Source organism: Cucurbita maxima, unplaced genomic scaffold (genome assembly GCF_002738345.1).
Source record: "Cucurbita maxima cultivar Rimu unplaced genomic scaffold, Cmax_1.0 Cma_Scf00007, whole genome shotgun sequence".
Taxonomy (NCBI): Eukaryota; Viridiplantae; Streptophyta; class Magnoliopsida; order Cucurbitales; family Cucurbitaceae; genus Cucurbita; species Cucurbita maxima.
The window spans coordinates 454,495-469,034 of NW_019272023.1; the positions used below are offsets into that span (position 1 = coordinate 454,495).

Genomic DNA, 14,540 nt, shown 5'->3' on the forward strand with positions numbered 1-14,540 from the left:
ACCATAACCATATTACAAAGAAGTGGATTCCAGCTCTAATCCCACTCACGTGCCTCACACAACCCCAATTTCAGACAGAGAATTGAGAGTGACGGTGGCCGACACATCGTCACATTTAGTTGTTAGAGAGAACACGGCGAGGGGTTGGGCAACCAATTTTGTTTCTACTACAATCATTTAATTCGTTTTTTTCATTTACTAATGTTCTTTTTTTTATCTTCCTCGTCGCCGACATCAATGGGTGTAACCGGACGGCCGGGCTTCCCGTTGTTTAATAATTTGAGAATTATTTTTGAATGGTACTGTCACTATACAAGAAAAACATGTTACATCTACATTCAAAGATTCCTGAACACGTGTCACTGCCATGCTTTCCAAATGCTTACGGACCACTACCCCTTGCTATGCCATGTGATGTGGCCAGAGACGAGAGTTGTGTTTGTTGGAAACTTGAGCAGTTTCGTGAATGGCGTTGTCGGACTTGATGATCCATAAATTTCATCTCATTCCTTCAGCTCTAAATTATTAATTTCACAGGCTGAGATCGTGAATGGGTTCGGAAAGGCCCATTTCTCCACACACAGCCCACAGGCACGCAGCATGAAGTTCGGCCCACTTCCTAAATCATCCCTTCCCTGAAATACCATATAATTTTGAACAAATTCAAAACTGGAATTAACAGTAAGCAAAAGAATTAGAAAAGAAGAAGAAAGAGAGAAGACACAGGAAAAGCGATATAATGGTGATGATGAGTGGATGGTGTGGAATCAGAATGATGAGAAAGGACAGCACCGGAAGTTTCCGAGTAGTTGCGTCTGCATATACCAACAAGCCATCTAAAAAATTTAATTAATTATAATATTTATTTCTCAAAATTTTAATTCTACCATGATTGTCACGACCAAATAATATTAGGTGGGAGTTTATATATTACTTCAAAATTACCGACAAATTAAACCAATTAAATTTTTATTTTAATTTCGAAGGAGTAATTCAGTAGGGGGAAAACGGGGGCGACCGGCCCATTGGAGTCCGAGTTCCGGGTAAAAGGAGAATGATTCGGGCGAACCGGAATTGAATTGCTGGGTGATCTGTACACGTGGACGGCAGAGATGCAATTCCAAGCTTCCTTCTTCTTTCCCCTTGACGTTTGTATTGCCAATTTAAACGCAACTTCAGGTCTGCGTTGTTACTTCCCTTGCGTTTTCGTTTTAATCGCACTGTTCCCATTTCACGAAAAAAGAAGAAACGCCACAAAAATGGTGAAGGATCGGAAGATCGGAGTGGCTCTGGATTTCTCCCGCAGCAGCAAGAATGCTCTGAGATGGGCCATCGATAATTTGGCAGACAAAGGCGACACTCTCTTCATCATCTACGTTAACCCTAATTCAGTAACCGAATCCCCCCATCAGCTCTGGGCTGAATCTGGTTCTCGTCAGTAATCGATCCTCTTTTTTCTTTTGATGTTTTCTCATACTCACTTTCTGTAGATCTTGATGATCTGTTTGGGTTTTTGCCAGCTCTGATTCCCTTATCGGAATTCAGACAGCCTGATGTTTTGAAGAGCTATGATGTCAAAGTCGACATCGAAGCCCTCGATATCCTCGACACTGGCGCTAGACAGAAAGAGGTAATCACTTTGATTTTGAGCTCTAGATTTTAGATGAAAGGTAAAGTAAACTGCGATTTCAGATTCAAGTTGTGTCGAAGCTGTACTGGGGAGATGCGAGGGAGAAGATTGTGGATGCAATCGAAGATCTGAAGCTGGAGTGTCTGGTAATGGGAAGCAGAGGACAGAGTACCATTCGAAGGTTTGTCTTCTTTTTCTTCTTCTGATAGTGAATCGTTATTGTAAATGATGAACAATTGTTTACGTATTTTTTTGGGGAAATTTTGTGTTTGGCTGATCGGAAACAGGATTCTGCTTGGGAGTGTTAGCAACTATGTGATTACTCATGCTCCTTGCCCTGTTACAGTGGTGAAGGATTCAAAATTTGAGCATAATTAAGGCGTGAAATTGGTGAAAGGAGGCGGGTTTTGTTGTTTGATGTCGTTAAGAGCATGCCCAAACTCCTGAAGTTGTAGAAAATGCTCCTCTCCTTGCGCTCTTTATATGTAATAATTGCCCCTACCCACACCCACACCCACACCCACACCCATCTGAGATTTTCTCAGCGCCCTGTTTATGTTTCTTTTCTGAAAACATTATTATTATTATTACAATGATGCTTTGTAAGAACTAAACTACTACGTTTCGTTTCCTTTATTTTTTTGATTGGTTAATTTTTTCCAAGTATAAGCGGTGGATAGAATTATTCCTTGGATTCCGAAATTTTCTTTTTATTCCTTTGACAAATTTAATGTTAACGTGAATTTGACATTATCAACTGGGTTTGGTTGTGTTTCAACTCCATATTTTCAATTCAAGTTTATCTTATAAGATGAAAGTTGGCCCAATATTGTTTGTTTTTAAGTACCCACATGAATGACTTCCACCCTAAATCTTACTGCTTGTAAGCAAAATATGAGTATTGTTTTACCCTTAAAAATGTACGAGGGCATAGGGACTTGAAACCGGTGTGGCGCTATTTTGGTCTTAATTTTCGCTAACAACGATCCAAACTTTCATCCCATTTTACAAGTTCTTCATCTTTCACTTGCCATGTGTTCAACCACGTATCAATAATCATTTCCTCCTCCTCTAATCCAGCATATTAACAACTAAGGTTTTTGTTTTGATATGATAGACTTCTTACCGATGAATATATATATTTGACTTATAAATTCATGATCATCTCCTTAGTCTCGCAACAACTGCAACAATCCGTAATCTTTTTCCGTTTGGAGTACCCAAAATGGGCATGAGGGCTTGCTGCTAATGACCCCATTAGAAGAGATAAGGAAATAGGAACTATTGGATGTATTTTTCCTTTATTTAAATTTAATTCTCATTTTTCATTTTAATAGCAACAATCTTCTTTCTTTCACTTTTATTTAATTCATTTTATTATTATTTTCATAAAACTTATAAAAACTTTTATTAGTTTCGTAAATAAAATAAAATAAATTGGTTTCAGATGATTAACAATAGTGTCGTTGTAGTATAGTGGTAAGTATTCCCGCCTGTCACGCGGGTGACCCGGGTTCGATCCCCGGCAACGGCGATTTTTTTTTATACTTTATAAAATAGAATTTCAGATAAAAAAAACTAGTTTTTAGTACATTGGTAAGAATGGTAAAGCAGTTTAGTGTTGAGCATTTGAACTTATTACATGTTTTTGCCCGGGTTCGATTCCTGGACATGGCTTCTTTTTTATTTTGAATTTGGTAGTTTCCTTTGCACCTTGTAATATATATGTATATTGTTTGAAAACAAGTCAAGAATGTAATCCTGGAGACGGTAAATTAACTCTTTGTTTTTTGGTAGCCCATTTTAGGGTAAATTTTATTACTGAAATCTAAACAAATTATTTATAATGTTAACGAATTATCATAGTGAAAAGAGGGGTGAAAATGCGCTGCTTGCTAATGGGCAGATAACTGATGACATGTCCATTCGAGTTATAAAGTTTTGGGCCTGAGTTGTGAGGCCCACGATACTGAAGGCCCAATAACTTGCCGGGAGAAACGAAGTGGACCCAAACTGTGGGCTAGGAAGTCCTTGGAATTGGGTTCTTTTTCGCACATGGCCCATGGGTGAAGTCGATAATCATCCAGCCTATGAAAATTCTAAAAATACCCATAATCCAAATAAATATATACTTTTGTATAATAATTATACTCTCTTTAATAATTATATAATTACATAAATCAACTAGTTAAGATATATTTATGAATCTCATGTGTTCATAGGCTAGCATGGTGAACCCTTAAACTTTGTCACGAATCCCCAATGGCAGAGATTCGTTGAAGCCAACATTACATGAGGTCATGCTTGAATTTGTTCGACAATGCAATCTATTCCATGACATCCTATCATCACAAATAATAATAATAAGAAGAATAATAAAAATTTGAATTTATCACTTGCAGTTTACAAACGATTTTTTTTTTTTTTTTTTTATCAAAAGAGAACCGGAGATAATACTACCCTTTCAAAACTTTTTAAAACTTTTTAAAGAGAAACCACTAGTTTAAAATCTCACATTTTTTAGGATAAAATTTTTGAATATTTTCATGAAAATCAACCTCTTACCTATAAATTTTTATAATTTTGATTTTAGCTTTATCTAAAATATGTACGACAATAATAATACAATCACGTGGTTCTTCCTTTTATTAGAAATCATCATGAAATTTTTCACCCTTAAAAAAAAAAAAAAAATTATCCCCTACCCCTCTCCTATGAATCTAGATTCTAGTTAGCTAAGACTCGGCCACAATATGACGGATTTAGTCATCGACTTTAATATCATATACTAAGAAATATTGGGCATCTACATATTATAATGGTTATAGTGATGTTGTTCCTTTCCATAAAAGCATATATATGATTGATTTAACCAAAATGAGAATAAAAGCATATATTATAAGTATGAGAAAAGAATAAGGGGAATGAATTGAGGAACGTTGTTCCGTGTAGAGGGAAGTGTAAAGTGAGAATAAAAGCAAGAACATGCAAACCCCAAAATGCCAGAATTTGGAAAATTCTGGGTCCATTAACTCTCCTTCCGCGCAAACTTGCACAGAAAGCTCATAATAATAATATTGGCAACTTGGCCTGGTGGCACAGATTCTAAGAAGGGGAGGGATTGTGACTGATATGGATCTCCCATTCAACTTCTCGCAAAATGGGTTTACTTCTTTGTTTGTAACATCAAACCATATCATATGCTTTCTTTCCGTGTTTTTGGTGTGATTTGATTCACCTTTCAAAGCTACCTATATAGATGAAATTAGGCCACATTAACTTCACATGCCTTAATTCCTTCACCACTTCTATCCCAACACTCAACCTACAATTTGACCTTCCCTTTGTTTCATATTGGATACGTTTCAACGTGGAATGCCCACGTTTATCTTATCAAACAACTGGGATCTTGATTGTATACCAAAACAACCTCAAATTATCTACATTACCTACTTTGGTTGATTGATTAGGGTTTAGGGGTTTTGGTAGTCTTTGCATTCCGTTGAAAACAAGGTTGTAAATATGGAAGGAATGTGGTGGAATATGATATTCAAAGCTGTATGTTTTAGTTCATTTAACATGTTTTAAATTTAAGATGGTGACACCAAATTTTTTTCTTTTTCATATTTGGCCATTCACATATCCCCACAAATCAACTGCCATATAAATTAATTATTTAAATGGTCTTTTCCCACCTATTTAGGATTAATTATAATAAAATATAAAATATAAAAGGATATGATTCTATCGAATATGGTGATGGGGTGGAACACATAATAGTCCACACTGCACAAAACACATTCTTCTACTTCAATCCTCTGATATCTTTCGACAAAACTGTTTTTTTTTTTTAAATATGAGTAAAGAGAGAAAAAATAAAATGGTGAGAAAATTGGTTTTAAATGTTTTTATGGTAAAATAGTTATTAATCATTTATAATATTTAGGGTAATTATTATACTGAATTTAAATAATTAAATAATGAATTCAAAAACTATAACTTGGAAATGAATATTAGGAATGATTTAATGAAAGTATGGTCAATATTTTTGTCTATTTTGTAAAGTCTTATTTCTTCACATATATGGCAAGAAAAAACATCCATCTTCTCCCCTTCTTCCTCTTAAATCACATCTTTAAATTTATACACTTCAATAAACAATTTAAAATATTTATTAAATTGATATGAAATTCAAATATTGGTGTATGCCGATCCGACCCAATTAAACTAGGCTAGGTTGGACTAGGGCGCATGCGGGTTAAGACGTCAGGCCAGGCCGCGCTAGAAAATACATGGTAAACAACTGTTTTGATAGCATAAAACTAAAGAGAACATTTTTTGAATATTTAGCACTAGTGGGTGCAGACATCATTTTGGTAACTAGTTGTTATATTAAGGTATTGACACACCGAAAAACAGTAGAAGCCTATCTATTTTCCATCAAACACGAAAATAGGTAAAAGAATTAGAAATGGAGAGTTGAATGTAATCAAAACATTGGATATGCAATGGGAAAGAAGAGTGTTGGTGGGGTAGAGATTTGAATCCTATTTAAGGAAGCCCAAACCCCATCCTCCCTCACCATATACACTCCCTATTATCGATAGGGAGAGCCGTGGAAAACAAAAACCCATAACCAAAACCAAAACAAACGCACAAAGCCTTTGTTATTCCTCTGTCTTAAAACCCCATCCTCTTCAACCAGTGTATCAACCCAATACTAAACTACTCCAAACCCAATTCCTTCTCCCTCTCTCTCTCTCTCTCTCCCACTTTCAATCTCCGAGTAACCAAAAACACAGCCAAATGGAAGCTGCAAGGGAAGCAGCAGAATTTGCAGATGAGCCCGACCAACACACCCATGACCAAAACTTGGTCCATGATTCTTCCGTGGACCATAAAGGAAAGCTTCCTCTTCGAGCTTCCACCGGCGTTTGGAGATCTTCCCTCTTCATCATCGGTAACCAATACATACTAATGCCTAACCTATTTTAATCTTTACTCCAGCAATAAAGTTCACGAAATTCTGTCCTGTTTTCTTTCTTTCTTTCCTTTCCTTTTCCTTTTCCTTTTTTTATTTGGGTTCTCTTCTTTGCTGCATATCTTAGTTCAAAGCGTCGCCTTTTTCATTTAGCATGTCGGAAAAATAAAAATAAAAATATTCTTATTCGGGTAAGTATATGAGCAGTGTTTCAAAATTGTTCCTTTCGTTAATTTTGGTATAATTTGCAGCTATTGAGTTCAGTGAGAGGCTGAGTTACTTCGGAATATCGACGAGTTTGATAATATATCTCACAAAGGCCATGCACGAGGACCTCAAAACAGCGGCTACAAATGTTAATTATTGGACTGGTGTCACCACTTTGATGCCTCTCCTTGGCGGCTTCTTGGCCGATGCTTATTTGGGTCGTTACTCCACTGTCATCCTTTCAACCGTCGTCTACCTTTTGGTAACTTTTTTTCTTTCAAATTATTTACATTTATAAATCATTTTAACAACGAAACTACACTAAATTATAGGCCCTTTTGATAGGATAACACTAATTATAGTTTCCATATAAAGAAGAAATATTTGAATTTTTAGTGGAAGGACATTTTGGTTAAGACATTGTGACGTTGGTGTGAAAAAACAGGGGCTGTCGCTGATGACATTGTCCACTTTGGTACCGAGATTGAAGGCCTGTGGCAGTGAAATATGCAACAAGCCAAGAAAAGTGCATGAAGTTCTGTTCTTCACAGCGATCTACTTCATATCTGTTGGAACCGGAGGCCACAAACCATCGCTCGAGAGTTTCGGAGCAGACCAGTTCGACGATAACCACCCGGACGAAAGAAAGCAAAAGATGTCGTTTTTCAATTGGTGGAACTCTGGGCTTTGCGCCGGCATCATCTTAGGAGTCACTTTAATCGTCTACGTTGAAGACCATATGGGATGGGGAATTGCTGGTGTCATTCTCACTTCGATTATGGCCTTATCCCTCGCAGTCTTCCTTTTTGGAAGCTCTGTGTATCGCTACAGAGTACCCTTAGGCAGCCCTTTAACCCCTCTCCTCCAGGTCGCTGTCGCTGCTTTTAGGAACAGAAATTTGCCCTATCCTCCACACTCCTCTCACCTCTATGAAGTTCAGACTGCGGACAGGTTTCAGGCCAGGCTGTTGTCCCACACAAAGAAGCTGAAGTAAGATCCCACCCCCAACTCACAATTTTTCAATTTAAACTCGATTTGGTAAAGCTAATCCGAAGTGCTTTTCACGAACAGGTTTTTGGACAAAGCTGCGATCATTGAGGAGGGAGGCAATTCAGATGGGAAACAGGGGCCTTGGAGGCTTGCAACTGTTACAAGAGTAGAGGAATTGAAGCTGATTCTGAATATGATCCCAATTTGGATAGTGTCTTTGCCATTTGCAATCGTGGTGGCCCAATCATCCACATTCTTCGTTAAACAATGTGTGATAATGGACAGAAAAATCGGGAGCAGTTTCATAATGCCCGCATCGTCCATGTTCTGTTTGGCTGCTCTGGGCATGATCATCTTTGTTGTCATCTACGACAGGCTACTTGTTCCATTCCTTCGGAAAACCACAGGCAACGAGAGAGGCATTACCATACTCCAAAGGATAGGAATTGGGATGGTTTTCTCTTTCACGACTATGATTGTTGCAGCTGTTGTGGAGCGAAAGAGAGTGGGGCTAGTAAAAAACGACCCAACAGGAGGGAGTGCGGGTGCGATGAGCGTGTTCTGGTTGGCCCCCCAGTTTATTATCATCGGAATTGGAGACGCGTTTGCTCTGGTGGGGCTGCAAGAGTACTTTTACGATCAAGTTCCTGATTCCATGAGAAGCCTTGGGATAGCATTTTATTTGAGTGTCAGTGGGGCCGCGAATTTTGTTAGCAGCTGGCTCATTACTATTGTGGATAACATCACCAGGAAGAGCGGCGGGCAAAGTTGGTTTGGGGAGGATTTGAACACTAGCCGATTGGACAACTTCTATTTTCTCCTTGCTCTAATTGTGGCTGTTGACTTGTGTGTTTATGTGATCTTGGCTCGCCGTTACACCTATAAATCCGTGCAGAAAACCACCGTGGGCGCCTGCTCCGACGCCGACGCCCCAGACACAAGTTCAGCGGTTTGAAAATTTTTCTGTTGCTTTTTAATAGCTTTTAATTTTATTTTCTTTTTTTAATCCATTTGTAAGTGGAGGCTTTTAGATTCGCCAATTGATTAATTCAACATGTATTTCATTGCAAATTTATAAATGGGTTTGAAAAAAAATTAATGTATTTCTTGTGTCTGTAAAAAACTTAATAGCAACGGGCAATATTTATATATTAGTTATGGAGAAGCTAAAATTACATTTACTTTGTTCATTTCTCATAATCTAAAATCCCATTCGCTGATCTTATCCACAATTTGGATTTCATTTTTCACGTCTACTTAAAGAAAAATTAAATAACAGAGAGAAAAAAAAAATCATTAGGGCGATAGATGTATCCAGCGGGCGACACTTGGCACGCCTTGATTCACTGCAAACGCCATGTAATAACCAGGTGGAGCCACCATCCCGTTCGCAGGAGCAGTACACCCGACCCGGTATAGCCCACCGCCGTTGGGAACACTCGCCGTAACGGCCAATTTCACCAACCGTTGACCTTGTGAGAACGAATGCGTAGCAAAAGGCGCACTCGCCAAGTTCACTTCAACAATCCCCACTACAGGTAGTTGAACCCACACGAGCACGTCAAAAACGGCGCCGTAACCCACCGTCTCCGGAATTTTCTCAATAACGGGTCGAATATTGGCTCTGTCGGCCGATAAATATTCCGGCGAGAATGCTTCAATTCGCAGCTCCGTCGGGAATTCGGCCTCAAATTTATAGAAGTAATGAGGATTACTACCAGCAATCAAAATCCTTCCATCAGGAATTAGATTGGCGGTAGAGTGGTACATTCTCGGAACGGTTCCTGGGTTCAACGTCATGAACCGCAACCCGGCCGGTTGGTCTGGTCGATACAGAACCGGATGCAAACACGGGTCCGAAGCCTGTTCGAACCCTTGAGTACCCGCTTGTGCTCCATTAACAATCACCACATCGCCGGTGGGAAGCATCACCATATCGCCCATGATTCTTCCAAACGGCATATCCTCCATTTCCCAAACTGGGTTCAAACCGGTGGCTTCGATTCGTCCACAGCTTCCGTGAGCCGGAGTGTCGGTGCTTCTCTGGATAAACGCACCGTATTGAGCCCCCCCGCAAATCACTATCACAGCATTTGAATGATCACCTCGAAGAGCGAGCATAACCGACGATCCAGCGGATGGGTAATTCCTAGGCCCACCATCCAACGGTGGATAATCCCTCACTACTTGATCACTCTCGTGATCATACAAAATTGCTCTGTTATTAGCGAAGACGAAGAGATGCCCATTTGGAAGAAGATGAACGTAAGGGTATAAATTATCCATCTGACCGTCCTCCACGTCACCCAAGAAAGGTAAATTCACCGCCCCATTTTTCCTCGGAGGATAATACTCGACGGTGTTGGCTCCCCTGCCGCCGACGATTATGACAGAACCATCCGGTAAAATCTGATTCGTAGCGTACCATCTCCCATCGGCTAATTCCGGCTCCGAGAGCTCAATCCAGTCACAAGCACCATTTGGTTCGCAGGGTTGAAACTTCCGGAACTTTCTGAGGCCGTCAATATCGCCGCCGGTGTGCAAGAGAGTGCCATCGGGGAGGAATTGGCCGGAGGAGCACCATGTGTCGGTGAGGATCGTCAAAGGACGGATTTGGTTGGTTAGAAGGTCGAGGACGACGGAATGGGCATAGCAATCATGCTTGAGAACGGCGTCGTATCGGTCGTTCCGACAATGGCCTTTGCGGAGCATTTTACGAGTTGGGCCGATGTTGGTCCGATCTAAGAGGAGGACGGTGTTGAACCTTGTGACGGCGGTGTGCATGGAGGCGATGCCAGCATTGGGAACGAGAAGCTCCCACGTGCCAGGAAGAGTAGCACGTGTGGAGATGATGGAGAAAGCAAAGCAAAGAAGCAGAAGGAAGCAGAGAAAGCGAGGGAAATCCATTGGGCAGAGTGAGTAACCGGAAGTGAGTAACCAAAGTGTGCAACTCCGGAGTTGAAAAAGGGCCTGCAGAATGGAATTATTTATTTATTTTTGTCAAATTTAATGATTGGTGAGGCAAATATTTTAGATGGAAAATATATGGGTATTAATTAAACACAAAAATTGGGATACACTCATTCACATGAATTTGATTCCACTATGAAAGCCCCGTTCTTGGTTTTGCAATTTGAATGAAATCAATAATACAGCTGGATTGGGCCCTCCCCATGTTACCCACTCGCCACTCTCAATCACTTCCCTCCCCTTTAAACTTAAGCTTCACCACCCCATTTAGTTTTAATAACACTTGAAATCTATTTCAAATTCAGCAATTAAAATACCATATTCCTTGAAAAAGAATCCAATTCTAAAGAAAGAGTAGGGGAAAGCAGTTTTTTTTTGGTTTTAAAAGCTCTTTGTTCTCTGCTAAAGCCGCTCGCCGCCGCCGCCACCCACTTTCGAGAATCATTAGTGTTATAAAGTCACACAGGTTGAACCGGCCCATTAAATGTAGGAATTGGGCTAGCAGGGCCCGAAAGTGAAATCGGGCCTTGAATTTGATTTGATGGCTAGATGTGATGATGGAAGTAATATTAGGATTATGTAGATTAGTGATAATTAAGTAGGTACAGCATAAAGTTTGATAGGGTAGGGGTCAGGACAACCCAGATGCTTTTCGTTGCCTCGTACTATTTTTTAGGCTTTATGATTCTCCAGTCTCCTCTATATTTATCACCGCATACACTTCCTCCTCTTCTCTGATTATATTATATAGAGAGGTAATTTGGAAGAAAGAAGCAAGAAGTGAATGCAAAGAGAGGAGGGCGATTGGGAGTTGGAAAAGCAATGACCAAATCCGACGGTCCCAAGAAGGGAAGTAAGTACGAATGGGAGTCAGAAGGAAAGGAAGAAAATGGGTGAGTGTGAGGAAGAGCTTGATTTTGATTTGATCAAATATATTTTGGTTAGTGTGAGGAGTGTTGCCCCTACAGTCTCCCCTTACATCCCCTTCTTCCCATCCTGACGCCATCACTTCCCCTCAGCCGTCGCAACAGTACCATCTCCTTTCCATTTTTGAAACACACACCCAATATATATATATATATATATATATATGTATGTATAACAATCTATTCGACACTCTCTCTCAAGAAACAAATAAAATAAAGGATCATGGATTTTAGAAGATGGCGAAACTCATGGAATAAAAGTGAACAACTGTTTGTGGCGTTTCCGAAGACCGATGCTTTTATTTATTTATTTATTTATTTATTTATTTATGAAAGTAAATACATAAAGCAGTACGGACACTGTTGGATGGTAAGTAAAGTTCAAACTTTCTCTGCATCAACACTGAAACACCGTTCCGTCCAAAGGCGCCAACTTCGGGCGGGGACTTTGCCTTCCCCCTAAGCAAAAGATTTGCACTGTATTTTTATATATATTCCTCATTCTCTCTCTCTCTTCCAAAATTAAAAAAAAAAAGAAAAAACAGAGTGCTGACCGAGAAACAATAGAGGATGACGACGATCACCTGAACATCCCCAGTAGCCCTCCCAATATTCAAAAAAACACTACTTTTCCCACACCTGCCACGTGGAAAACACTCCCTCTTTATTATTTATTCATTATTGTAATGTACGTAGGTTTTGCTATGGTCAGCATGCTACGGGACTTTATACGCTCTCATTTAATCCATTCATATTTCAAAATCAAAAAAGGGTTTGGGGAAATTATTTATCCTTTTGTTTTTGTTTTGGGTTGAATGGTATGTATGGTTTAGATGATAGATATGAAAAGCTGACAAACAAAAGAGAGTAAATGATTTAAGGTATAAGGGAGTGGGAGTGAAAGCAAACATATCTTCATCTTCATAGATTTTAGGCCATCTATGTGTTCTTGTTTTTGGCATGAAATTACCCATCACAATCCATCAAGATCCACGTAAATTTAAGATATAATTTCTTTTTCTTGTTGCTTTCAACCAAGAACACACACGCACTGGAAAGGGAAATCCAAATATTCTCCAACTTACAAAAAAAGTAACAAAAAAAAAAATGAAAAAGGCTGGCATCTTTCCGAAAGGATCAAAAGTTTAGAGGAATTGAAATGCCCAGAAGTTAATACGAAGAGACAAACAAAATACAAAACAAACACACGGGGGTTTCTGATCAACGTTTCTTTGAGAATCTGATTCACGAACTATAATCATTTTTTTTTTTTTTTAAATTCTGATCTCCAAGTTTATCACTAATTTCTAATTACTTTTCTAATCTCATTCTAGTTGGTATAGAGTAGTTTTCGAGGGACCCATTTTTATTAATTAATTTATTTATTTTGCTAACGTTGGTTCTTAGTATGGAGTTTTAGTTCTAGTCAAGCTATCACATCGCTGTCTTCAAACTTTCTCCAAATTAATTAATTAATTTTCTTCAATATAATTCAATGAAATTTCCCTTTTATATATATATATATATATATATAGTTCGTAGGAAGGAGAGGAGTTTGACTAAAACATGGATGTAATGTAAAGACTGTCAAAAAAATAAGAGAAGAAATGGTCATATTATTAATTGTTTTTAATTATGTAATTTTCCCCATCCAAATAAATGTTATGTTAATAAAATGAAAATAGTTGTAAATGGGAGCAAAAAAGAAGAAGGGATGGCCCACGAAACCCACACCCACACCCACTCTCTCATAGACATCCAACCAAATAATTAAATTGGAAAACCCACCATAACCCTCCAAAAATAATAATAATAATAATAAATAAATAAATATAAAACGACAAAAAACCTCAAAACCCCCCTGTCAGAAACATCTGCCACGCAGGTTACTTCATTAATTACCGGCATTAGCCGGTCTCCCCCCGGTTTCCCGAAACCCTATGCTCCTCCCTTCCCCTCAAACCCACAAAAACTCATACGCAGATAAACTCTGGTTCATTTTTATTTGTTTGCTTTTAAAGCGGCGGATAAGAGACGAAGGGTGCAGCTGAGAGAGAGAGAGAGAGAGAGGTCTATATTTGTGTGTCCTAAACAAACACTCCCACAAATCCCTTCTCTTTTGTGTGCTTCCTTAATTAATGGCTGAAGGTATTGAATCCTTCGACCATGTCCCTCAACAAAGCCGGCGCGACAAGCTCCGGGAACATTCCGACCACCGTTCCACTTTCCTCCCTTTCTACGACGACCCTTCATCCTTAATCTCCCCCCCATCCGACTCCACCCATCGTTTCCAATTCCACCACCACCCTTTTTTCGACCCCCAAATCCAATCCTCTCTCTTACCCGACATCCATCAACAAAACCATTGCTTCACCTCCGAGCCTCTCTCCCTCTCCCTCTCCTCTCAGCCCTTCCTCGCCGCCCCTATTCCCCCCGCCCTCCCTCTCGGCCCCTTCACCGGCTACGCTTCCATTTTAAAAGGCTCCAGGTTTTTGAAGCCTGCCCACCAGTTGCTAGAGGAGCTTTGCGATGTGGTTGGCCTTCATCCCGCCTTCCCCTCCTCTTCCTCCCTTAACTCTCCTCCTTCTCCTTCTCCCTCTCCCTCTGCTTTCATGGATGATCCTTCCTCTGACTCTCCAATTCTCGACCACCATCCCCTTGCTTCCTCTCATTCTGCCCCTCCTATTAAATCCACCCTTCTCTCAATGCTCGATGAGGTACTACTTCTTTACTCTCTTTTTCACTCATTTCCTATTTAAACCTTTTTTTCTTAATTTTATTTGTTATGCTGTAATTCTTATTTCCCTTTTACTTTTTTTTTTTTTTTTTTTTTTTT

The 14,540-nt window shown here is 39.4% G+C and overlaps 4 protein-coding genes and 1 non-coding gene across 5 annotated transcripts in view; 4 read left to right on the forward strand and 1 right to left on the reverse strand.

Annotated features, from left to right (window-relative positions):
- Positions 1-1,035: 1,035 nt before the first annotated feature.
- LOC111482162 (universal stress protein PHOS32-like) lies at positions 1,036-2,264 on the forward strand. Its single transcript, XM_023127838.1, has 4 exons — positions 1,036-1,434; positions 1,521-1,630; positions 1,693-1,811; positions 1,918-2,264. The coding sequence occupies exons 1-4, from the start codon at positions 1,113-1,115 to the stop codon at positions 2,006-2,008; spliced, it is 642 nt and encodes a 213-aa protein (XP_022983606.1). The 5' UTR covers positions 1,036-1,112; the 3' UTR covers positions 2,009-2,264.
- An 828-nt stretch (positions 2,265-3,092) lies between these two features.
- TRNAD-GUC lies at positions 3,093-3,164 on the forward strand. The gene has a single exon. It is a non-coding gene; the product is annotated as a tRNA-Asp (tRNA).
- A 3,057-nt stretch (positions 3,165-6,221) lies between these two features.
- Positions 6,222-8,892, forward strand: LOC111482191 (protein NRT1/ PTR FAMILY 5.6-like). Its single transcript, XM_023127873.1, has 4 exons — positions 6,222-6,590; positions 6,863-7,080; positions 7,264-7,808; positions 7,890-8,892. The coding sequence occupies exons 1-4, from the start codon at positions 6,437-6,439 to the stop codon at positions 8,761-8,763; spliced, it is 1,791 nt and encodes a 596-aa protein (XP_022983641.1). The 5' UTR covers positions 6,222-6,436; the 3' UTR covers positions 8,764-8,892.
- Positions 8,893-8,934: 42 nt separating this feature from the next.
- LOC111482193 (aldehyde oxidase GLOX) lies at positions 8,935-10,785 on the reverse strand. Its single transcript, XM_023127874.1, has one exon. It carries the CDS (start codon positions 10,713-10,715, stop codon positions 9,105-9,107), a length of 1,611 nt encoding a protein of 536 aa, XP_022983642.1. The 5' UTR covers positions 10,716-10,785; the 3' UTR covers positions 8,935-9,104.
- Positions 10,786-13,644: 2,859 nt separating this feature from the next.
- LOC111481510 (BEL1-like homeodomain protein 9) overlaps positions 13,645-14,540 on the forward strand; it is a 3,401-nt gene continuing 2,505 nt past the window's right edge. The window contains exon 1 of the mRNA XM_023126961.1: positions 13,645-14,421. Coding sequence (XP_022982729.1) covers positions 13,843-14,421 — 579 coding nt within the window. The 5' untranslated portion in view covers positions 13,645-13,842. The remainder of the gene's footprint in view (positions 14,422-14,540) is intronic.

Excerpts from the sequence above, each read along its gene's own strand:
- LOC111482162 (XM_023127838.1), top strand. The coding sequence starts at position 1,113 with ATGCAATTCCAAGCTTCCTTCTTCTTTCCCCTTGACGTTTGTATTGCC. Across the intron at positions 1,435-1,520 it reads CTGGGCTGAATCTGGTTCTC|CTCTGATTCCCTTATCGGAA; the intron begins GTCAGTAATCGA and ends GGTTTTTGCCAG. Across the intron at positions 1,812-1,917 it reads GGACAGAGTACCATTCGAAG|GATTCTGCTTGGGAGTGTTA; the intron begins GTTTGTCTTCTT and ends GATCGGAAACAG.
- LOC111482191 (XM_023127873.1), top strand. The coding sequence starts at position 6,437 with ATGGAAGCTGCAAGGGAAGCAGCAGAATTTGCAGATGAGCCCGACCAA. Across the intron at positions 7,081-7,263 it reads CAACCGTCGTCTACCTTTTG|GGGCTGTCGCTGATGACATT; the intron begins GTAACTTTTTTT and ends GTGAAAAAACAG. Across the intron at positions 7,809-7,889 it reads TCCCACACAAAGAAGCTGAA|GTTTTTGGACAAAGCTGCGA; the intron begins GTAAGATCCCAC and ends TTTCACGAACAG.
- LOC111482193 (XM_023127874.1), bottom strand. The coding sequence starts at position 10,715 with ATGGATTTCCCTCGCTTTCTCTGCTTCCTTCTGCTTCTTTGCTTTGCT.